The sequence below is a fragment of the Pelodiscus sinensis genome, chromosome 8 (genome assembly GCF_049634645.1).
Source record: "Pelodiscus sinensis isolate JC-2024 chromosome 8, ASM4963464v1, whole genome shotgun sequence".
Classification (NCBI taxonomy): Eukaryota; Metazoa; Chordata; order Testudines; family Trionychidae; genus Pelodiscus; species Pelodiscus sinensis.
The window spans coordinates 18,809,281-18,832,992 of NC_134718.1; the positions used below are offsets into that span (position 1 = coordinate 18,809,281).

The 23,712-nt window shown below is 42.5% G+C and overlaps 1 protein-coding gene across 3 annotated transcripts in view; it reads left to right on the forward strand.

Annotated features, from left to right (window-relative positions):
* The window catches only part of WAPL (WAPL cohesin release factor), a 131,981-nt gene that overhangs the window by 61,947 nt on the left and 46,322 nt on the right, over window positions 1–23,712 (forward strand). For all 3 annotated transcript variants that reach the window (XM_075934835.1, XM_075934833.1, XM_075934834.1), the window contains exons 4-5: window positions 7,197–7,315; window positions 20,389–20,484. In XM_075934835.1, the coding sequence (XP_075790950.1) occupies window positions 7,197–7,315; window positions 20,389–20,484 (215 nt within the window). The remainder of the gene's footprint in view (window positions 1–7,196; window positions 7,316–20,388; window positions 20,485–23,712) is intronic.

Below are 23,712 nucleotides of genomic sequence, written 5' to 3' on the forward strand. Positions count from 1 at the left end.
TGAGACCCCATTTGGAATACTGTGTGCAGTTCTGGTCTCCCATGTTTAAGAAGGATGAATTCAAACTGGAACAGGTACAAAGAAGGGCCACTAGGATGATCCGAGGAATGGAAAACCTGTCTTATGAAAGGAGACTCAAGGAGCTTGGCTTGTTTACTTTAACCAAAAGAAGGCTGAGGGGGGACATGATTGCACTTTTTAAATATGTTAGAGGGATAAATACCAGGGAGGGAGAGGAATTATTTAAGTTTAATTCCAATGTGGACACAAGAACAAATGGATATAAGCTGGCTAGTAGGAAGTTTAGACTTGAGATTAGACGAAGGTTTTTAACCATTAGAGGAGTGAAGTTCTGGAACGGCCTTCCAAGGAAAGTAGTGGGGGCAAAAGATCTATCTGGTTTCATGAAGGGGATGGTTTGATGAGATAACATGATCTTGGTAACTAATTGACCATTCATTATCAGTGGGAAATAGGTCAATGGAGAGATGATAGGAGTTACTATAGAGAACTTTCTGGGTGTCTGGCTGATGAGTCTTGCCCACATGCTCAGGGTTTAGCTGATCACCATATTTGGGGTCGGGAAGGAATTTTCCTCCAGGGTAGATTGGCAGAGGCCCTGGAGGTTTTTTCGCCTTCCTCTGTAGCATGGGGCACAGATCACAGCTGAAGGATTCTCTGCATTTTGGGGTCTTCAAAGTATTTGAAGGCTTCAGTATCTGAGATATAGGTGAGAGGATTATTCTAGGAGGGGTGGGTGAGATTTTGTGGCCTGCACTGTGCAGGGGGTCAGACTAGATGATCATAATGGTCCCTTCTGACCTTAAAGTCTGAGTAACCCAGACCCATGGTAGGCAGCTTGTCAACCACTTCAGAGAATCAGTGGCTGGTTTAGGTGGAGCAGCCAAACCCTTCCCATCCTGCTCTGGACACATGGAACGTGCTCATGGACCGTCTCAGCAGAGAGTTCTTCTCTCATCACGAGTGGGCTCTTCACCTCGGGGTGGCCACCTCCCTCTTCCATGAGTGGAGCTCTCCCCAAGTGGACCTCTTTGTGACAAAAGAGAATGTGAGATACAGCAGATTGTTCCTGGTTCCTACCAGATACATTCCTCTTTCAGTGGTTCCTGTTTCCCCTTGTTGGCAAAGCGTTTCAGAAAGTTAAGCAGGAGAGGTGACAATGATTCTCATCATGCCAACCTGGCTCCACCAGCAATGATTCGGGATGCTTGTGAGCCTACTGTCTAGTGTGCCCAAGCAGCTATCCCTCGGACTGGACTTGTCCCAGGACCAAGGACATTTTCTGCACCCGAGTTTCAGATCTCCAAATCTGACTGTGTGATTCCTCTGTGGCTGAACCCCAGGAGCAAGTGTGTTCGAATAAAGTTCAAGGGTTCTCCTTGAGAGTAGAAAGCCCTTGACATGCTCTACCTACCTAACAAAGTGGATGTTTCTCTGTATGGGTGCAGCAGCAGGTCATCCCATTTGAGGCTTCCCTTCAGGAGATCCTGAACTACCTTCTCCACCTGAAGCTGCAGGGGCTATTGTTAGCCACAATTAGAGTCCACCTAATGGCCATTTCTGCATTTCATCCATACCTCCAAGGCCGTTCACTCTTCACACTATCATGCCCTGGTTCACAAAGGGTCTGTAATGTCTCTTTCCTCAATCCAGAGATTCTCTTCCACTGCAGGATTTGAGCATGATCTTGGCATGGTTCATGGATCTTCTCTCCAAGCCTCTTGTCACATCCACCCTCTTGCTGCTTCCTTTTAAGGTGGCCTTCCTTCTTGTGATGGTTGGCCAGAAGAGAGTCTGAGATTTGAGCTCTGACATCGGAACGTCCGTGCACCCGGTTCTTCAAGGACAAGGTCCAGCTGTGGCCTCATACAGCCTTCCTTTTCAAGGTAGTCTCTGCCTGTAACTTCGACCAGGACATTTTTCTGCCAGTCTTTTATCCCAAGCCTTATGCAAACAGCAAGCAGAGGTGTCTCCACACCACTGGTCATCTGGCATTTTACCTAGAAAGGACAAAGCCTTTCTGCAAGTCCACCCAGGTCTTTTAAGTCTTTGACCTACATTGAGTGGAGGAGGGGTTTCCTAGTATCCTCCCAGAGGCTCTCTAAATGGATCATCTTTTGTATCTCTATGTGCTATGAGTTGGCAGGGTCCCAGCTGCCAGCATTGATCAGGACCCACTCTACCTGATTGCAGGTTTCGTCATATGCTTATTTCTTGCATGTCCTGATCCAAGATACTGCTGAGCAGCAGCGTGGTTTAGTGCATTCTTTCACGCACCACACAGCAAACTAGGGACGGTGTTGCATTTGGCAGGGCCATTCTGCAGTCTGCATGTGTTCCTAACTTCTACCCACCTCCATAGACGCTGCTTACATGAGTGGACATGAACAAGTACTTGAAAAAGAAAAGGCTGTTCCATAACTAGTGTTTTTCGAGTGGTGTTGCTCACGTCCTTTCAGCTTCCCACCCTCCTCCCCTCTGTTGGAGTTCTGGCAAGAACAACTGAGGGAGGGAAAGGCTGGGAAGTGTCCTATATAGTGTGGCACATGTGTGCCACTCCAGTGGCTCTGGGACCCAAACCCCTAAGGGTACTGCTTATGGAAAATCTTTTGGCATCAGTACATGTGGCAGGTGCACACACCTATGTTGAATGGACCTGAGCAACACACCTTGAAGAATATCGGTTACAAAACAGGTAACTCTCTTTTCTATACAAAATATTCCTAAACCTGAAGGCCAAGGAAGGCCTGTGGCACATCTTGGACGTCAGAGGCCTTAGTGTGTATCTGTGGAAGCTCAAGTTTCACATGGTCTCCCTAGCCTCTATTATCCCTGCCCTAGGTTCAGGAGACAGGTATGTTGCCCTCTGTCTGAAGGACGCTTACTTCTATGTGACTATCTTCTTTGGCCACATACACTTCTTCCACTTCCATTACCAATTTCTGCTCCTTCCATTTGACCAGGCCCCAGCATCATGAGTATTTACTAACTTTGTGGTTGTAGTGACAATCTTCCTCCAGATGTTGGGATGTCCAGATTTACGCTTATTTCAACAATTGGTTGGTCAAGGACAGCTCCAGGTCTGAAACAGTATATTCTGGTAATCTGTTGGTCCTTTGAATTCATAGCTCACAACAAAAAGATAGAATTCACTGGGGACAGTGTTCAGTTCCACTCGCACAAGAGCCTTCCTGCCCCTAGACCTGATCTCAAACCTTGTCTAACCTCATGGTATCTAAGTTTCCCCTGACCACAGACACTGTGTTCCTGTGCTTGCTCGGCCAAAGGCAGCATGTACATATGTGGTTTGCCATCCAGACTTTGCCTGCAGCTGCTCCAATAATAGCTGGCCTTGGCTTACTCCCAGCCTTAGGGCTGCTTAGACAAGGTGGACATGATTCCCCCACAGGTGCTTGCTATCTTCCAGTGGTAGGCAGTCCTGGACAACACTCTGTAGGGAATCAACTTAAATGTCCTTTGCTCTCTTTCAAGCGACGGTTGGATGCCTCGTATATTGATTAGGGCGCTAACTTGTCAATCTGCAAACCCAAGGAATTATGTGCCCAAGGAATACGAGAGGCTCCACATAAATGACGAAACTCAGAGTAGTTTGTCTGGCCTGCAAGGTATTGTGTTGAGGCCATGTGCTGTGCAGGATGGTGAGAGTCCTCATAGACAGTATATCAACAGGCATGGAGGGGCATGCTTGTTGGCTGTAAGTCAGGAAGCTCTCTACCTCCTGGACTTGTGCATCAGTCATGATATCCATCTTCCAGGAGTCGATGTTGTTCTGGCATATTGTCTTAGCAGGGATGTTTTTCACCAGGATTGGTCGTTCCACCCACAATCTTCTAAAAGTGGGGGTCTTCCCCTTGTGGCCCTGTTGGCTGCTGAGCAATACAAAAAAATGCCAGCGGTTTTGCTTCTGGGAGAGGAAGAGTGGGATTTGAAAGGGGCTCCTTCTCGGATACATTTTTCCTGCCATGGTCCAAAGACTGACTGTGTCCCTGTGATCCTGATTGTTCTGGTGTGCCACCCTCACAGGCATGATGCTCTGTCCAGCTTGGCCCCTCCTGAATTGCCCAGACATATTGTTGCAGGGTCAAGGTTGACGTTTTGCTTCCCTGTATCTTTTGCCATGGATGTTCTGTGCTTAAATGAGAAGCGCACCTGCTCGGAGGAGCCCAGTAGGTCCTCCTTGGCAGCAGAAAGCAGTCTAAACACCTAACTTAGATGAAATGGACGAGATTCTCCGTTTGGGATTCGAAGCATGGTTTCTTGACAGCTCATTTCTGGGGCCAGACTGTTCTCAACTACTTGCTGCAGCTTAGGAATCAAGGACTGGTGCATTCCTCCATCTGAGTGTACTTTGCCATCATGTCTGCTTTTCATGAATCAATCTAACGGCAGACATCTCATGGCATGACCGTAAGGTTCCTGCAGGTCCTTGAGAGGCTGTATCCCCAGGTTCAGGGCTCTGTCCTGCAATGGAAACTTAACCTAGTTCTTCCTGCATCACAGGAGCACTCTTGAAGTTCCTTGGTTCCTGCTGCCCGTCCCACCTGTCACTGGTGATAGTGACTTCAGCAAGATGAGTTTGAGATCTGAACCCTGATATTGGAACCCCCATACACAGTCTTCTACAAGATCCAGGTGTGACTGCATCTGGCCATTTTCATAGAATCACAGGGCTGGAAGAGACCTCAGGAGGTCATTGAGTCCAGCCCCCTGCCCAAAGCAGGACCAATCCCAACTAAATCAACCCAGACAGGGCTTTGTCAAGCCACGACTTAAAAGGTTGCCTCTGCTTTTCACATTAATCAAGACATATTCCTGTTGGTATTCTGTCGCAAGCCTCATAGGTCTGCAAAAAAGTAGCTCCTTGCTGTGGATATCAGGAGGACTGTGGTGTGGGTTTTTTTTCCACAGTGTAATTGAATGCAGTTTGAAACTGAATTGGATCTTTGAAATGACCTAGTGAGACAGCATTTGGGTTGTATTTAATATGTTTGATTATATGATTACCTAAGAAATTGATACCATTTCAGATCCATTTACTGGTTATGTAATTTCCCACATACGGTAAGAAGCCCTGATTATAATGTCATTACAGTACATATATTACCATGGAATCCTGTTGCCCAAAGCCCAGTGAATAATTAGTGAGTCAAGTAGCAGCACTGTAAGCTTCATGCCCACTTTTTTTGTTTCTTTTACTATATCTACAGTTGCCTACTAAGTGACAAATAAGTTATTTAATGGCACATTAGGCACATTGATTCCCTTGGGCTACTTGTTAATTTTCAGTCTTTGGTTTATTATATTATCTACAATGGCAGAATTAGAACTGTTTCAGGTAAATTTTTATTTAAAGAAACCATTTTGCATGTATCATTCTAACAATTAAAACATTTTCAGATGCTTTTTGTTACAATTTTCAGTGTGCCTAGTGAGTTCAGACACCTGTATCATGACAAACATATTGCCTAGAGTTCAAATTGTATGTAAGCCTCATTTTGCTAGAGCAAGTTATCCTGCGTGGTTACATGTATTAGTTCTAAAATATGGTTCACTCCTTAGGAGTAAACACAAGATCAGTTATTTTTAATTTTAAAAATATGAATTTAGTTTTGATTTCTCTCTCCCTGCAGTTACTTTGCAAATAACGTTATGATAACATCTGAGTAGTACCAAATCAAAGAATATGCATAACTTGTTTCTAAGCCTTTATGCTTAGAATGCTACAACAAATGAAAAGTCTTTTCTCTAGACTCTGTTGGAGAGAAGGTAGAGTCATATGAATTAGTTTTGGAGATTTAGAATCAAATCTTTGAGTACTTGAGGAATCTAGAGAGTAGAGACCAGGTATGCTGCAAAGCGAAGCCCCTGGGACTGCTGCCAGCTGGTTCCTTCCATCTGTAGTGGTGGCAGCAAAACCTCTCACCTATTTCTGACAAGCAATATATTAAGTGGGAATGCCACTAGAAATAGTTAAGATTTAAAAAGTACATCCACTGTACTTCTGAGTAATATTTGCTTTCCTATAAAAAGTGAGATATTAACATAAATATGTACAAAAGTGATTTAATTAAAGCAATTTTTATAAACCTTCAGATTGGTGACTAAAATATAAACTTACATGGTCCTAAGGTTTAGGGTTCATTAGACAACACTAGTTTGTGTCAAAAAAACTGTTAATATGAAATGCCAATTTCAGTTTTAAGGTCTGGTATATGAAACTGAGGGCTCGAAATAATCACTTTTAATTGTTAATCTTCCAGCAATATACATTTTTGTTTTCTACCTTGTCTAATACAAGGTAATGTTCTTTATAAACATTGACTTCCATCTTGATTTATTCTACTCTTTCTCAATATTACTTGAATTTATCTTGTGAAATATTAGCTTTATAAAGAACTGAGTTCTGCTATCTTACCAAGCATTTAGAAACAATATAAATTCTTTCAAGATCAGTTAAACTTTTCATGTGTAGGTCTTGGGCCAATGTGTGGGTAGAAATTTTGACTTTCTTGTAATAATTTTGTAAATTAAAACCCTCAACATCAGTTTTTTGTCAAATGTTTAAATGCTTCACTGTAGTCTCAAGCAGTTGCAAAAATAATTGTAAATTTGATATGAATGATTAATGTATAGTTTCAGCTAGGAATGTAAGTAAATAGTGAACTATCTGATAAGCATATGCTTGTTGGATAATCGACTTGTAATTTGACTAATTGCTTCCCCCACCTCTATCAGAGGCAGTAACGGGGGTCGGAGCAGGAGCCGGTGCTGGGGGTGGGAGAGCTAGCTTAAAAGCTGGTTCCCCTCCCAGCACCCTCTCCGTGATGGGACTGGAGAGGCAGAGGTGTAAGTGGGGAGCCAGGTGCAAGCCGTGAATCGGCTGTCCCTGCTTGCACCTGGTACCCCTGCTGCATTTGTGCTTTTAAATGTGTTAAGAGCCACCAGGCTCTTAACACATTTAAAAGGCTAAAGTGCAGTTGGGGGAATAGGTTTGAGCCAGGAATCAGCTGTCCTTGGGGCAATTAGCTGATTAAACACCATTTAACATCCCTAATTCCAGCACCTGTAAATACATCAGTTTAGATACTCAAAATAAAATTTTGTGGAAAATGGTTGACTGCTACAATATCTTTTGATTATATTTACCTATGCAGATCTACTGGATTTTTCAGAGGATTCATCTGGTGTGCCTGAAAGCAATAAAAAGTGCACAAATAAACAAGGTGATAAATCTAAGGAAAATACCCGGAAGATTTTTAGTGGACCAAAGAGGGTAAGTGGTAATACTGGAACTAGACAGTCTTTTCCTCATTTTATTCAGAATTGTGGTGTTAAGAGGCTCTTTTGACCAGGGTCAGGAGCATAGCTGTGTTGATGACAGAGTTCTGACTGGGGCTGGAACGGAGCCCAGTGGCCAAGTTTGGCACCTGAGACCAGGACTAACAGCTGGGAAGGGAGCCAACGACTAGGAGGGGAGCACTGGACCCCCCTAGTTCAGGGCTGCTCCGTTTCCTAAGGTGCTGGACTGGGGGTGGGTGGAAGGTGTCCAACTTGAACATTGATTTCCTTCGGAGTTTGTTGAAAAGTGTTTGGTCTGACTTTGGTCCATGGACTGCTTTATCTCGTTTGAAATGGATTCATTATTTAATCCATCTTAAAATGACTATAAAGCATCTAGGACTGAGCTGTTAACAAATGGTTTGGTTACTTGGATATTCTGGCTTTTTTTCCTGGGTTGATTGTATTAATCACTCTGTTTTAATTATCTTTCTTCAACTTTGACATCTTAAACAACAAATAATCTGGTAGCACTTTATAGACTAACAAAACAGGTAGACGGTATCGTGAGCTTTTGTGGGCACAGCCCACTTCTTCAGATGACCGGAGTTTTGAGTTTAGGGTGTAGAGACCCAAATTAAATAGGGGAGAAGGGAAAAGGGAGAAGAAAAGGGGAAAAAAAAGGATCGGGTTAGAAACAAGGAGCAGAGGGTATGAAAATATCAAAGGGAAAAACAAGTAGCCAGAACTGGTACCCTATAAGACACCTAAAGATTGGATAGTTAAGAGGCAGATAAGGAACATAGGATAGCATTTAGGTCGGAAGGGTACTAACACAAGAATCCACACAGACAAAGAGCTGTTGGGATCTTCATTGAACGTTAGGTTGATAATGTCCCAGTTATCAGTGTGAGAATTGAATTTATTGATTAATTATAATTCCAACACCTCTGTGTATTTGGCTTGTAGAATTTGTTTGACATGGAAGCCAAATCTGTGTTTAAGAGTACAAAATTGTTCGCATTATAATGCTCTTTTTCATGTACACATGGGTTAAGATTTTTAGGTTTTGTTTGGAAATCTTCCATACTTGCTCACTGCCTAAAGATTTTCTTCTGTTTCAGAAGGATAAAGAATAAAATCTTACTGTGTTATGGGTTTGGGGGAGTGGAAAAGAGAATATACTCTCCATGTGTTGGTGTGCATATTTAAAAAAAAAAATCTGGTCACATCTTTCTAGTCAGGGCTTCAGAAACGAAGACACAATTTTGGAATGTGGCATAGATAATCATCTTCAGGCATTTTGTTTCATTTTTGTGTTTAATTCGTATTTTCATGTAAAACTGAGTACTCATCTTATTAGGAATGTGGTCTGTTAGCAGAATACAATAAACCCTAGATTCTTTTGCAACACTGTGTATGTTTTCCTTGTCTTTCAGTGTGTTTTGTAGTTTAATTTCTGAAAATACATCTGGAATGGAACTTACTTGTAATGAATCAGTGAAATTTCAGAATAGTGAAAGCTCATATCTTCCATTAAATGAAGACTCCTGTATCTCCCAACTATCGAAGATGCTTCTTTCTAAGGCTTAGTCCTCTTGGCATTTGCTTTTTATTCCCCTGAGGACTTCCTGTGATATTCATACAAATGTTGGGCTGGAAGAACCTCAAGAGATCAACTGGTCCATCCCCCAATCCTGAGATAGAGCCTGGTATACCTAACTATCCCTGACAGGCATTTGTCTAGCCTCTAAAGTCTCTGGTGACTGGAATTCCACAGCCTTTCATGGTAACCCTATTTTAGTACTTGAAACTATTGTTTCTACCAGTGACGACTGGTTATGAAGTATGCAAAGGGGCCATTTCTCCATGTGACCGCTCTATACCACTTGAGGGAGGGACCTGGACAATGCCCCATGTCCCAAGCTGCCCCCACCCCCTCCCACTGATGTCGCCTAAGGGACTAACAGGGGTCTCCCTCTCTTTCTCCTTCCCTCACTGTTGTTTATGGGATGCGGGGGCAGCAGAACAACATGTGTCTGGTCCCAAGCAGTCAGTGGCATTGCTCTGCTTCCTTCCAGTGAGGGGGGAATGTAGGCCACAAAACATCACGCACCCACTTTTATAGTTAGAATACATTTCCTAGTACCATTGCATTGTAATACCTTAGAGCAGTATTCCCTCTAAGATTTTCCACCCATGAGCAGAGTGAGTTTTTTCTTGTGCACCAGTATTGAGTTCATGTGCACTTGCTTGGATGTCTGCCGCTGTGGTGCACAAATTATTTAATAAGTATCTTATAAACCTCTCCCTTTTCCCTCTGCTGCCATGTCTCCCACCTTCCCTTCACTCCATCTGTTTCCTGGTGCCAGCTGTGGCCCCCAAACCTCACATGTCAATCACGAAAGCAATTGTCCTGTATTTTTGCTTATCTCCCAGTCTGCCATGTGCAACATTGTGAGGTTGGTCCTACTGGTCTCTTCTATGATGGCTAGAGCTAAGATGAGCCATCTCATCATCCCATTGTGTTGATGCTGTATGGTGCAATTGACCTCAGGATCAAATGGAAAGCTGTGAAAGTCAGGAAAGAAGACAGCAGAGCAGAAAAGAACATTCTTATGGTAGCAGTGAAAGCCAAGCTTCACTGTTCAGCTCTAGGCTTCATGATGATGCAATGAATTTGGAGAAGGATGAAGTCTCTGGAGCATAGCTGAGTCCTAGCAGCCTTTCCCTTCCTGGAATCCCACAAAGTCCTACCCATCAAAGTTTCTTTAAGGTCAACTTCTTTTGTTTTTGGATGTCCAAAATTCAGCCTAATTCAAGTTTGGTCCATTAATATGTGATCCCATAATCCTCTTGTTTTTTCAGCTAAGGCCTTAGCACAGTCCTTGAATTATATTGGCAAAGTTTAAACTAACTTAGTCTTATTGTTTTTAACTTTTACTGATTTTATAATTATTTTTGTGTAAAAGGCAAAATTGGACTTATTACCTTTTCCAGTTGCCATTTTTTATCTGAGACTGGACCATTTTATAAACTTCCATCAACTTCCCCACAAGTTAAGCGCATAACTGAAGTAGGCCTGCAACTGTTATAATTGGGCCCCATGTCCCAGTTACCACAACAGTTAGGAAAATGGATATAGTGATTGGTCAACTGTACATACTCTGTTTATCAACTACAGACAACTGTCCAGCTATCTATCTACCTTTCTACTGTTTGGTTTACTTTTTGTAGATGTCAGAGTACTTGAGGAGTGACTTGAATGTGGGAAGGAGCAGTGGTATAGTTAGAGGGCATTTAGGAAGAAGGGCAGAACATGTAACAGCTGGCTGAGATGTCTGTGAATGGAGCATTGTGGTATTAGAGTGGAAAGAACATGAACACGTTGGAAACTGTGCTTATGAGACTAGTTAGTTCAGTGATGTTCCTGCAAGGAACAAGTTTCTGTTGGGTGGTCAAGTAACTGATAGGAATTCATGTGGTGACTCACCTATTCAGTTAACTGATATCTACCATCCGTAGTTGCAAGTACTTTGGAGGATAGGGTCACAATTCAAAATGATTTGGACAAACTGCCAACATGGTTTGAGGTTTAATAAGAACAAAAAGGATGAAGTTTAATAAGGACAAATGCAAAGTGCTCCACTTAAGAAGGAACAGTCAGTTTCACACACACAGAATGGGAAGTGATTGTCAAGGAAGGAGTATTGCATAAGGGGATCTAGAGGTGATAGTGGAGCACAAGCTAAATGAGTCAAAAGTGTGACACTTGCAAAAAAAAGCAAACTTGATTCTAGGCTGCATTAACAGGAGTGTTGTGAGCAAGACACAAGAAGTCATTCTTCCACTCTACTCTGCACTGATTAGGCCCTACTTGGAGTATTGTGTCCAGGCCTTTGGCACCTCAATTCAAGATATATGTACAGAAATTGGAGAGGATCCAGAGAAGAGTAACAAATTTTATTAAAGGTCTTGAAAACATGACCTATGAGGGAAGACTGAAAGAACTGGGTTTGTTGAGTTTGTAAAAGAGAAGACAGAGGAGACACACCATAATTTTCAAATACCTAAAAGGGTATTGCAAGGAGGAGAAAGGAAAAACTGTTCTCCTTGACATCTCGTGATAGGACAAGAAGCAATAGGCATAAATTTTAGCAAGGGAGGTTTAGGTTGGACATTAGGAAAAGCTTCCTGTCAGGATGGTTAAACACTGGAATAAGTTGCCTAGGGAGGTTGTAGAATCTCCATCACAGATGACTAACCTGCTCTTAAATATCACCGATCAGAGATGATCTAGCTGGTGCTTGGTCCTACCATGAGGGCAGGGGCTGGACTCAATGGCCTCTCAAGGTCCATTCCGGTTCTTCTAGTCTTTGATTTTATGTCCCCCCCCCATGAGAAACTTCTGTACCTGGAGGTCAATCCCTCCTTCACCTGGGAGCTGAAGAAATGATGCTGCAAGTTTAAGGGGAGAGAGTTTCTACTCCCACTGTTTCATAATTCCAAATGCCTAGGGCCTATTCTGGACTACGGACGTTAAATATCTGTTAATTGAATAGTCAATTAATCTCATGAATTCTTACCAATTAGTTGACTATTCTATAATCACCGGGCAGCCCCTGTCCGTGGGGAAGAGGTCTGAGCTCCTGGACCCAGAGCGAGCCAGAACTGAGCTGGGCTGCCTGCCCACCTGCTTTACTTTAAATGCAGAACCGCAGTGGGGACAGGTCAAGGACCCTGTGCAAGATGGGACTGAGCTGGGCTGCTGGTCGGCCTTCTAAACAATTTACTGGTAAAGTGTATGGGGTGCGGAATGCATGTAGTTTATAGCATTAACCTATAAGCTTTTGCTTATCGGTTAATCGACTATACTCTTTCATTCCCATTCTAGACCTGTGTTAACTCAACTATTTTAAAAAATAAAATTCCACGTGGTTATCCTGGCATTCATTATTCTATCTCTGGAGGACTGGTAAGTCACTACTTGAGGCACCTACTTTCATGTGTTGATACACCAATGGCACACAGGTTTTGGTTTTTTGTGTTCTTGCCTCTCACTTGTGTGCAGCTCCTGACTCATTTTTCTGTGGGTCAGCACCTCCTAACCCAAAAAAGGTTCCCCACCCCTGGTGTAGAGAGAGAAATTCCCTGCAGCATTCCTGTGTCTAAAAAAAGGTAGAGCTGAGAGAGCCAACATAAGGGTGACAGAAGCAAAGATCACACATGAAGAGAAGGAGCAAAGAAAATCAGAGCAACATGGAAGCCCCCTCATCACCTCAGACCTGGCCAACCCTTCTCTACCTTCCCCTGCAGAATAGGGGAAGATAGTAGTCAAGTGAAATGGAAAGTGGTAGGATTGTCTACCTTTCATTAACTCTTTTCAATGACTGGCTAAAACACTCACTTTTCCTGTACATTTGAAAGTGTTTGGTTAGGAGAGGAGATGCTTCGCTAGACATCTTCCAAAGACAAAATAAGATTAATGCCCTTGAAATAGTGTCAACATTTTTCATTTAGAAAAAAGGAAAACTAGAATGGGGGAAAAATTGAGTAAGATGGAAAGTAAATGTGACATTCTTGAGTGCAATATGAGTTTTCCCAGCTAGTGCCACTGAACTGCCCTAGGGATTCTGAGAAGATGTTTCATTTTTAAGAGTGAGTGGTCTCAATCCTAGTAACAGCTTTGAATAATTTGAAATTGGCAAAATCTTAAGTGTGTTATTTGGTATCACCCAAATATACTTCCCAATATTTAAACTAACTGAATTAGGATAGGTCCTGTTTTGGGGCCAGATGTGTGGGTCTGGGGAGGGAAGGGATGTAGAATGAGACTGCAAGTATGGCTTCTGTCCTTTAAGACTTAGCTCTCCACTCCAGGCATTACAATCTGGTCTGTGATACACAGGGTCACAGCATTATTCAGGTTTGGCTTGGCCTCCCTGGGACCAAGGGGAAAAGAGATCTCAATTGAGCCAAATTTTGCTTTAGCAGTGCTGTGATCCTGGGTGCCAAGGGCTCAATCAGTGTTTGGAGCAAGGAACCTGTAGGACAGCAATTGCTTCAACTGTGATGTGGTTTTGTTAGAGTGGAATAGCTCCACAAAACCCAGGACAAAGTTTGCTTAAAAAAATCTGATAGAACTGTTTTTTTTCCCATGATATCTACTAGATAACCCTGAAAACATACAAACTTTTTTATTCCACACCTTCACATAGGGAAAGCAGACCACATTTTACTCCCATTGGGCGCTTTGCTGCCAGTTGTCATGCATATATATTTTCATTTAGTACAGGCTGCAATTGTGTATGAAAGTTGCAAAAACCCATTCTTCTGATTTCGCCCAAGTTTCTGTATGGAAATCCCATCAAAGCTCTGCCACATGTCACTGGTGGCAGGAATAAGAACAGATAATAGTACATGACTAAACTTATATTTAGTGAAAGTAATCACTACAGAAAATTATCTTTTTAAGATCTTTGATTTAAACGTTTTTAAATTCTGACTCAACGAAAACCAGGTTTTCTTAAGGAAATCTGAGAATTGGCATAGGCTTGGCAGAACTGAGAATGAGGGAACTTTGTCGTGATGCTGAACGACACCCAAGATGTATACGCACAACTGTGCAATACTGGCCACTTTACACTTCACATCTACTCAAGTTTGAAGCATTTTAAGATTGTGAATGTTTAACTGGCTAACCGGTAAGCCTCACCCTTTAACAAGTGAGGCAGCCTGAGGGAGGCCTGCAGTGGATAGGGGCTACCCTAACCGGGCTGGTGCAGCCCCTGTTATGGCGGGGGGACCCACTCCAGCTGAGCTGGACTGTTCCTTCCTCCTTCCCCCTGTTACCTCCTCTTTAATCAGTTAACCAGTTAAATGAGATTTTATATCCCTAAAGCATCTACAGTAAACTTCGGATAATCTGACACCTTTAGGACCCGGGGGTGCCGGATTATCAGATATGCCGGAGTACTGGAAGGGGGGCTATGAGGGGTCTGGGATGGGGGGATGGGGTCGGTGGGGAACTGCGCAGTGTGGGAGAGGGCAGCGCTGCGGGACTAACCCTGGCTGCCCTGCCCCGGGCTTCCCCAAGTCCGTCGCTGGTCAGTTTCAGCAGTGGCTGACTTGGGGAAACCGGGGGCAGGGCAGCTGGGGTGCTGCCAGGTTGGTCCCGCAGTGCCGCTTAGGTGAGGGGCAGCGCTGCAGGACCAACCTGGCAGCACCCCAGCTGCTCTGCCCCCAGCTTCCCCAAGTCAGCCACTGCTGACCTCATCTGAGCGGTGCTGCGGGACCAACCCGGCAGCATTCCAGCTGCTCTGCCCCTGGCTTCCCCAAGTCAACCACTGGTCAGTTTCAGCGGCGGCAGACTTGGGGAAGCCGGGGGCAGAGCAGCTCCAATTGTCCGGCTGCCCGGAGCACTTCCGGGTTCCAGTTGGTGCCGGACTATCAAGATGCCGGACAATTGGAGTTTTACTGTACATTACTTTATTATGTACAGTACACCACACTTATGTTGTGCTTTCAGGAAAAATATCAATATTACTTCAAGTTGATTTTTAATTACAAAGATTTCAGTCAAAGACTAAACTTTCCTTGACACCTTTTTACTGCCCTTATTACAAATACTGTAATTTAAATTAGTGAAATGAGTACTTGTTAATTAGTAGTACCTCACACCCAAAAAGTGACTGTTAAATGTAATTCAATTACTTGAATCCAAATAGTGAGATTAAATCCACATTTTGACCCCTGGAGAGTAGGAGTCAAACCTTGTTTTTATATCAATGCTGGTAACCTCTGGCCCCAAGGAAATATTTTGTCTAAAGAATTCACAGCACGTATTGTATCACAAGTCTTTACCTTGTGTCAGTGTACTTGTGCTTTCAGGTGACATTTGTTTTCTCCTCACTGACAAAATGTTTGTTCACTTCACAGAGAGAGAGAGAGAGGAGAGAGAGAGAGAGAGAGAGAGAGAGAGAGAGAGAAATGGTTTTTCTTCTTTGTGTTCAGGGTGGTAGATGCACACAAGATCTTTCTAATGAACAAAAAGAGAAAATACAGACAGTTATAAAATCGAAATGTTCAAATTTAGCATGTCAGTTGATGAAATACCTTGTTTTGGATATTAAATATAAAATGTTGATGAATAGTTAGTGTAATCTTATCACTTAACAGAAGTCAGGTGTATTTGAAGTTAAATATTTTTTTTCTCTGTCTATGCTGTGGCTGGGGTTGTCCCCTCTGTCTTGGTCAATGTTTTTGTCTGCCACTAGTTCCTACCTTTCTTATTTTGCCAGCATTTTCATCATGACTCATGCTGTTTGTTTTTATTTTCTGTTAAGTATGTGACTGACAGGCTATGCTTCACTGCTATATTGAAGTGCCTTGACATTTCTGCTTTGAAATCTTTGAGGGTTAAAAATTAAGCATGGTGTATCCATTTGGAAATATTTTCAAAATGACAGACACAACTGTGCATTTTATGAAATTACTTATATTAGGTTTGGGTTTTTGCATGCCAACAAATCTCAAAAACCGAAGATACTGCCCTAGAATAGTTTTTGTCTCATCCTTACTGAGGCATTTGTAGTTTCAAGCCATTATTTTCTATATGAAAACAGCATCTGTCACTTTTATAAACAGAGCTTTATGCAACTCAATGGACAGAAAAGGAGAGTAAAGTTCCACTGTGCTCTTCAGCAGAAGATAGTTATCTGGATTTTATATGACATGGCAAAAATGAAAGTGAAATGATGAATTGCTGCTGTTATGCAACACTAAACATTCTTTATAAATCTTGGTGGTGGTTGTCCTTTTGCAGCACCCCAAAATCCTAACCTAGTTGTTTGGCTCCATTTCCCTAGATATTAAATCCCAGGATTTGCAAGTTCAATTTACCAGGAAGTAATGGGAAGTTTTCATAAAAAAGAATGTAACTTCATGTCAATATCTACAGTATGAATGTAAACAGTTTAAACGGTTAACCAATATCCTTGGGCTTATAGATTACTTTCAACAATTAAACGCAGGCTCCTGGCCTGTTCATGTGGAGCCGGCTGCCACCCTGCGCTGCTGTCTCTGTCCAAGCCAGCAGTGCGGGGTCAGCAGGCTGCTATGTCAGTGGGACTACAGGCAGGAACCGATATCGGTGCCAAAAGCTGGCTTAAAAACCAGCTCCTGGCATTTATCAGCTCCCAGGGAGCTGGCTGCTGCCCCACACTGCAAGTGTATGTAACAGTATAACCAATGAGTTTTCATTTCATTTTTAAAACTCATGGTTGGAAAAGTAGTTTTCCAGATAAGAAATGGTGCAGTGCTGGCACAGTCTGGAATATCTCTAGTGATAAGTAACAAGAAGTAAAGTTGGAAGAATGGTCAGTTTTGCTTGCTGCCTTCAGAACTGTTGTGAACCAATGAAATGGTTAGGAGGAATCATGGGAACTTGAAGCTTACCTGCTGGGAAGAAAGAATACAAGGGGAATATTGGAATTATTCAATGGTATATTCCTCATGTAGGAGTAAAAGGGTTTTGCAGGATGGAAAAGATGAAGCTCTTCCCTTCTGGGTGGAAGAAGGGTGAAGGCAGGAAGATTTTGATAGCAGATATTGACAGATTTCAAAGACAGACTCATGAAGCAAATTCCTGCGACAGTCTCCGTGATCAGCAGCTAGGTCAAGATGGGGGTCAGCTTTCTGAAAGCTGAATCTTGCAACATGAACATCTCACACTTTCATTTTCCATGTCTCCTATTAAATTTAATTTGTCCTTTACATTTTCTGAAAATGTATATCTTCTGAAGAGCAAGCCTTTTTTCTACAGCAACTTATCTGGCCATCTTGGACATCTCTGTATTGTAGTTACACACACATGAGCTATGGGTCTGTTCATTGTGGTGGAGATGTTAGTCCCAGAGCTCAGAGTTCTGATGGCCAGAACATTAACAATGCAATTACGTAGACCTGCAGCCTGAGCCCTGTGAGTCTGTCAGCTGGTCTGGGCCAGTCCTGTGTGTCTAATTGCAGTGTAGATGTACCTCTAATCTCATAAGTGGAGCTCTAGTTCAGCTGTTCCTTCCCTCCCCCAAATCCTTTCTTTCCTCTGTCATTGTCTTGTTTAATTTGTGTTAATGAGGAGTACTATAAAAGACTTAACAAATTTATTTAGGCATAAGTTTTCATATGCTGGAGCCCATTTAATCAGATGCATGAAGTAGAATCTTCAGTTTGACATGGATATATAGGGAGTGTCACGTTACTATGCAGAGGACTAGTGCTAACAAGACCGATTTCATCAGGATGGATGTGGCTCATTTCCAACAGTTAATACAAAGTAAGATTACCAAAAGGGAGATTATTTTTTGTACTGAGCTAGTCACTCCCAGTCTTCATTCGGCCCAGTCTGATAGTGTCAAGTTTACTTTATGAACTCCAGCTCTGCAATTTCATGCTGCAGTCTGGTTTTGAAGTTTTTTGCTTAAATATGGTCATTTTCAAGCCTGTTACTGAGTGTCCAGGAATGTTGAAATGATCTGACTGGTTTTTGAATGTTACAGTTCTTGGTATCTGATTGATGTCCTTTTATCCTGTTGTGTAAAGAAAGTCTGGTTTGTCCAATGTACTCGGCAGAAGGGATTGCTGGCACATGATGGTGTGTATCATATTACTAGATGTGCAGGTGGACAAGATGGTATGGGTGATGTGGTTAGGTCCTATGATGGTGTCAAAAAGGACAGAGTTGTCAGAGGGATTTGTTGCAGTGATTGGTTCCTGGGTTAGTATTTCTGTTGTGTGTAGTTGATGATTGATTGATTGCTTCAGGTTGGAGGGCTGACTGTAAGTGACACTGGCTTGCCTCCCAAGATCTGTGAGAGTGAGGGATCATCTAGGATAGGTTGTAGATCTTTGATGTTCTGGAGAGGTTTTCTCTGGGAGCTGTAGGTAATGGTCATTGGCGTTCTATTACTTTCTTGGTTGCCCAGATGGGACTGTGTCCACACACAGGCACAACACAATCAGATATCAAGAACAGTGACATTCAAAAACCAGACAGAGCACTTCAACCTCCCTGGTAACAAACTGAAAAGTTGCCTTACTTGAGGAAAAAAATTTCAAAAACAAATGCAGAGCTGGAGTAACTTGGCACTATCAGACTGGCTATTGATATTTTCTTTTTTCTTATCAACTGTTGGGAGTGAACTACATCCACCTTGATTGAATTGGTCTGGTTAGCACTGGTCCTATGCATAGTAATGTAACCCTTCTATCTTTGTGTGTGTATATTTATCTCTGCCAAGCTGAAGTTTCCACTTCATACGTCTAACAAAACAGGCTCCAGTCCAGAAAATCTTTTATCCAAATAAATTGGTAAGTCTTTGAAGTATCACAGGATTCCTCATTCTTTTTGCTAAAACAGACTATCCTCTGAAACTTCATTTGTATCGTAAGCTCTGTGGAGTATCGTAAGCTCTGTGGAGCAGGAGCCATCTTGCTGTTCTGTGAAGAGCAATGAAAAATTGTGGTGCGATATAAATGTTTGAGTGATACAGATAATTATCACATAATAGAAATTCTTTTTCTGCAATGAAGTTGTTCCTGACCTCCCCAAAACTCTCGTAATTTATTAAATAAGGAAATCTATCAATGTGTAGGTAATGCCATGTTTGTTTATTGCACATTCAAAGAGAGCATGCATAGTCCAACAGGCGGTTTTAGGCATGGGATTTCATTGCTTTTTTGGCACACCTTTTTTATCCCCTCGTGCAGTTTCCCTTTGTGCTTACTTTTAAAATTTAAATATAGTTTTAAGGCAAGGGGGAAAGCTACTTTACATGATTCGTGGGGTAACAGAGAGGTAGCCGTGTTAGTCTGATTTTGGTAAAACAAAAAGCAGCCATGTAGCATTTTAAAGACTAACAAGATAGTTTATTAGGTGATGAGCTTTCGTGGGGCAGACCCACTTCAGATCATATTCTAAAAGTGAATTGGCATGACCATTATATAACAGAGATACAATGAAAAAAATAAACAAATTACAAACTAACAAATCTGCTACATAGAACAGAAGGTGAGGGCTAGGAGGACAAGGAAGGAGGAAATTGCTTATTGTGAGAGTCAATTAAGTATCTAATCTGGAGTTACTACGAATATCAATAGGTGGGGAAATTGTCTTTGTAATATGTAAGGTAATTATCATCTATATTAAGGCCCATTCCCAAGGTGTTGAATTTTAGCATTAATAAAAGTTCTGAAGTCTCCCTCTGTAATCTGGTGTTAATGATTTTTGGGGGCAAAATCAGTTTACTGCTTGTGTTATGTTTATGAAGTCTGATTTCCAAGCATATGTAAAACATACTAATATGATTTCTATCTTAAATGCTGTTTTATGTTTTAGTCTGTTTTCATTAAACTACTGAGGAAAATTTCATTTTATGTCTCTTTTGGTTTGTCTTGGCACATGTATGGGTAGCAGTTAAAAAGATGACTACTAACTATTTTAACACGTGGCTGTACCAGTAGGATGAGGCATTTCATTTGAGAATTTCTGTCAATTTTAAGATAAATGACCAGATCCAGATATGTTGACTTTACATTTTTAATCAAACCTGCAGTGTATATTTCTGCTGGTAAGGTGTGACAAATGGGTATGTGTAATGTAAGATAATAGGCAGATTGAAAATGTTAATTAAAAGAAGTTTTAATGTTTGCATCCTCAGAAGGATATTCACTTTGAAATACATATGTTGTGTTCTTCATAAATTTGTGGTTTTACCTCAAAGCGTGAAATGAATGTTAACTATCATTCTTAAAATTAGAATGTTTGGGGTTCAAGTCAAGTTAAAGCCATGTCATGTAATTTTGTATTGAAAAGGAACTTAAAGTATAATTCCTCTCATGTTGAAATTAACTTGTGTACGTTAGTTTTGAAACACCCTTTTTTTAAAAAAAAAAAAGCTAAATTATATTAATAGGTATACAATTTTAAAAATTAATTTCTTTTTGTTTTTAAAATATGCACTGATGTCCATATTTAATAAGATATAACAAGCAATTATTTTATTTTTTCAGTCTCCAACAAAAGCTGTGTATAATGCTAGGCACTGGAACCAGCCAGAGTCAGAAGCTCTACCTGCACAACCCATGTTGAAAACGCCAACCATCCCAGTGAGTAGGCATTTTTTGTTTTCCAAAGCTTTATTAATTCTCCCTAAACTCTGGCCAGTATTTGAAAATTATTAAAATAGATTAGCAAGGGCAGTAGTAATTCAGACTGAAGTCCAAATGGTCATGGTAGCTATTGGGTATAAGAGCTGAAAGAAATTGAATTAGGGAGGGAGGGAGGTTCCTCTAGTAAGTTCAAAAAGGAAAAACTTACTAGACTTACAAACCTGATTTTATTGCCCCTTTTTTATTATAAAAGTCAGTATTGTGAAATACCTATGTGAATTGTTCTAATTAGAGATGTATAGAATAGTTTTAAGAAACAAATTTTCTGCTCTGATATCTAGGATATACAGGCAGTCCCCAGGTTACGTACAAGATAGGGACTGTAGGTTTGTTCTTAAGTTGATTCTGTATGTAAGTCGGAACTGGCGTCCAGATTCAGCCGCTGCTGAAACTGACCGCCAGTTCTGACTTACATACAGAATCAACTTAAGAACCCCAGGCGTCCCCAAGTCAGCTGCTGCTGAAACTGATCAGCAGCTGATTCCAGGAAGCCCGGGGCAGAGCAACTCTGCCTCGGGCTTCCTGTAGTCAGCGCTGGTCAGTTTCAGCAGAAGCTGACTTGGGGACGCCTGGGGCAGAGCAGCTGGGGTGCTGCCGGGTTGGTCCAGTAGTGCCCAGAGCGGCGCTGCAGGACCAATCGGCAGCGCCCCAGCTGCTCTGCCCCAGGGTCCAAAACAAAAGCCTGGTCTGCTGGGGGGGGGGGGAAGTGGGGGCACACTAGCTGCGCGCCCCCCCCCAGCAGACCAGGGACACGGGGAGCAGAGCGGCAGCGGGGTGCTGCGCCTCTGAGGCTTTGCTCTGGCGACGGTCTCCAGCAGACCGGGGCACCGGAGCAGCTTACGAACGGGGCTTTCTCGCCCCGGAGCTCGCAGGTAGCAATCCGCCACCTCGACCTCCGGGGCGAGAGAGCCCCATTCGTAAGTGCAGATCCGACATAAGTCGGATCCGCGTAAGTCGGGGACTGCCTGTATAGGCTGAACAAATCAAACGTAACAATGTTCACAAAAATTGTTGGCAAGAGGAGATGGCTGTATGCCATGAATAGTTCTTTAAGAAAAACAATTCTTAATACAGTTTGAGAGACAATCCTGCTTGGAAAAATATCAGTGAATTGTCATTGAGAGAAACAAGATTGGTTCCTGCCCTGACCAGTTTTCAGGGTCAGTCAACAGTTACGTTAAACAAGATCCAGTGCTTTTGGCATATATGTATCTAGAAGTTGTAATTTATTATGCTTAGAGAATTGTACGTATCACTAGATTCTGTTTTCGTGACTCTGCTTTCGTTCTACGTTTACGCAACTGAAGCAATCACAGTGCAAATAATTTAACACTGCTACACAATAATTTTTGAAGGGGGGGGCTACTTCACAAATTTCGGAAGTGGCCACAGACCAACCCAGAAAGAGCGGGATTGAGAGCTACCCTACTGGAAGCTTTGCATGGCCTGGGGTCCCTTCACTGACTTCTGGCCAATGGAAGAGACCTGGAGCAAAGGGAAGGGATCTGGGGGCTTAGCATCCTCTCAGAGTTGTCCGGGCTCGAGGCTTAGAATTCATATAACACGGCTGGCAGCTCCTGGCCCCACTGCTAACCTGTTCCCTGGTGCTGCCCGGCAGGCACAAGCTCTTTGAACAGAAGCAGTAGAAAGGGCTCGCACTTCCCAGGCAACAGATCAGTGGGACCGAGAGCGGCAAGCCATTTCTGTTGCTTCTTTTTAAAGAGCTTGTGCCTGCCGGGTGGCTGTCAGGCACTGTAGCCACCCAGCAGGCATGAGCCCTTTGAATAGAAGAAGTTGAAAGGGCTCGCATGTGTCCAGCTCCCTAGCAATGTGCTAGAGGCATGGGGAGCTGCGAGCCCTTTTAACTGTTTCTATTTAAAGGGCTCTTATGAGCCCCATGGTTTCCAGGCAACACATTGCCAGACAGGCGTGGGGAAGGCACAAGCCCTTTAAATAGAAGCAGTTAAAAGGGCTCGTAGCTCCAATGCCACTATCGTGCTGTTAGGGAGCCAGGGACATGCAAGCCCTTTCAAATACTTTTATTAAAAGGGCTTGTGCCTTCCCCATGGTTGCTAGGCAAGGCGCAGGGAAAGCACAAACCCTTTAAATAGAAGCAGTTGAAAGGGCTTGCGTGTCTCCTGCTCCCAGGCAACACACTGGGGGGGAGGGGCCTGGAACTGCATTGTGTGCCTGATCAAAACCCCTGAGAGGCTTTCTCACGCCCCATGCTACACCCTCAGCATCTTCTGTCATATTTTTCAGTTTTCCCACTCTTCTATTTTGAGACTGATATCTTTAGCCTGTTGGATCTTAGAACAGTGTTCCCTGTAAGCTGAGCATGTGGGCAGCCACCCAGCAGAGATTCAGATGCTGCCCAGCTGATGAACAGAGCATCCTCAGCTTGCAGCATGTGTTTCTACTGGTGGTGCACATCCACACATGCTTTGGTGCACATGAGAAGATTTATTCTGTACACGGAGGAAAAAAATTTAGAGGGAACATTGATCTGGACCCTTCTCAAATATCTCAGTCCCCATTGCCTTTTCCAATGTGGCCTTCTTCAAATGTGAACTTATATTGCCTAGGAATTTTAGGTCATTTAAAAAAATTACTTTTTAGTATTGATAAAAAGGGAATTCTCTGGGTTGTGATCCCTTCAACAAAAACTACAGTGAGGCACAAGGCTGATAAATCTAAAGTGAAGTTTGTTATTCTTCACTGAATACACTAAATGTTTGAGTTTTTTAATTTTATGAAGTACTATGATTGCACTGCATAACTTAACAATGTCAGCCTACAAGTGAGCTACTCGTACTGATTTATTTGTTGATCATAGGCCTTCAAATCATTCTTTAAAAAAAATAAACAAGTAATTACAACTTTTAATCTATCCTCTTAGAATAGGGACAGATATCCCAGGATATAGGGGAAAGGCTTTTCATTTTTCTTCTTTCACTTCATATTTGGGACTCTGGCCATCAGAATATTACTTGAGGAATATGGGAGAGGTCTAAATTAGGGATGTTACATATCATTTAATTGACTAATCATGTAACTGCACCAAATCTTAGTGGTTACACTATAATTCAATGTTCCCTGGAGGTGGGGCCGGCAGCCAGTGTGCTCCTGGACCCTCTCCGAGGAAGCCCCCTGCCATGCCTGCTG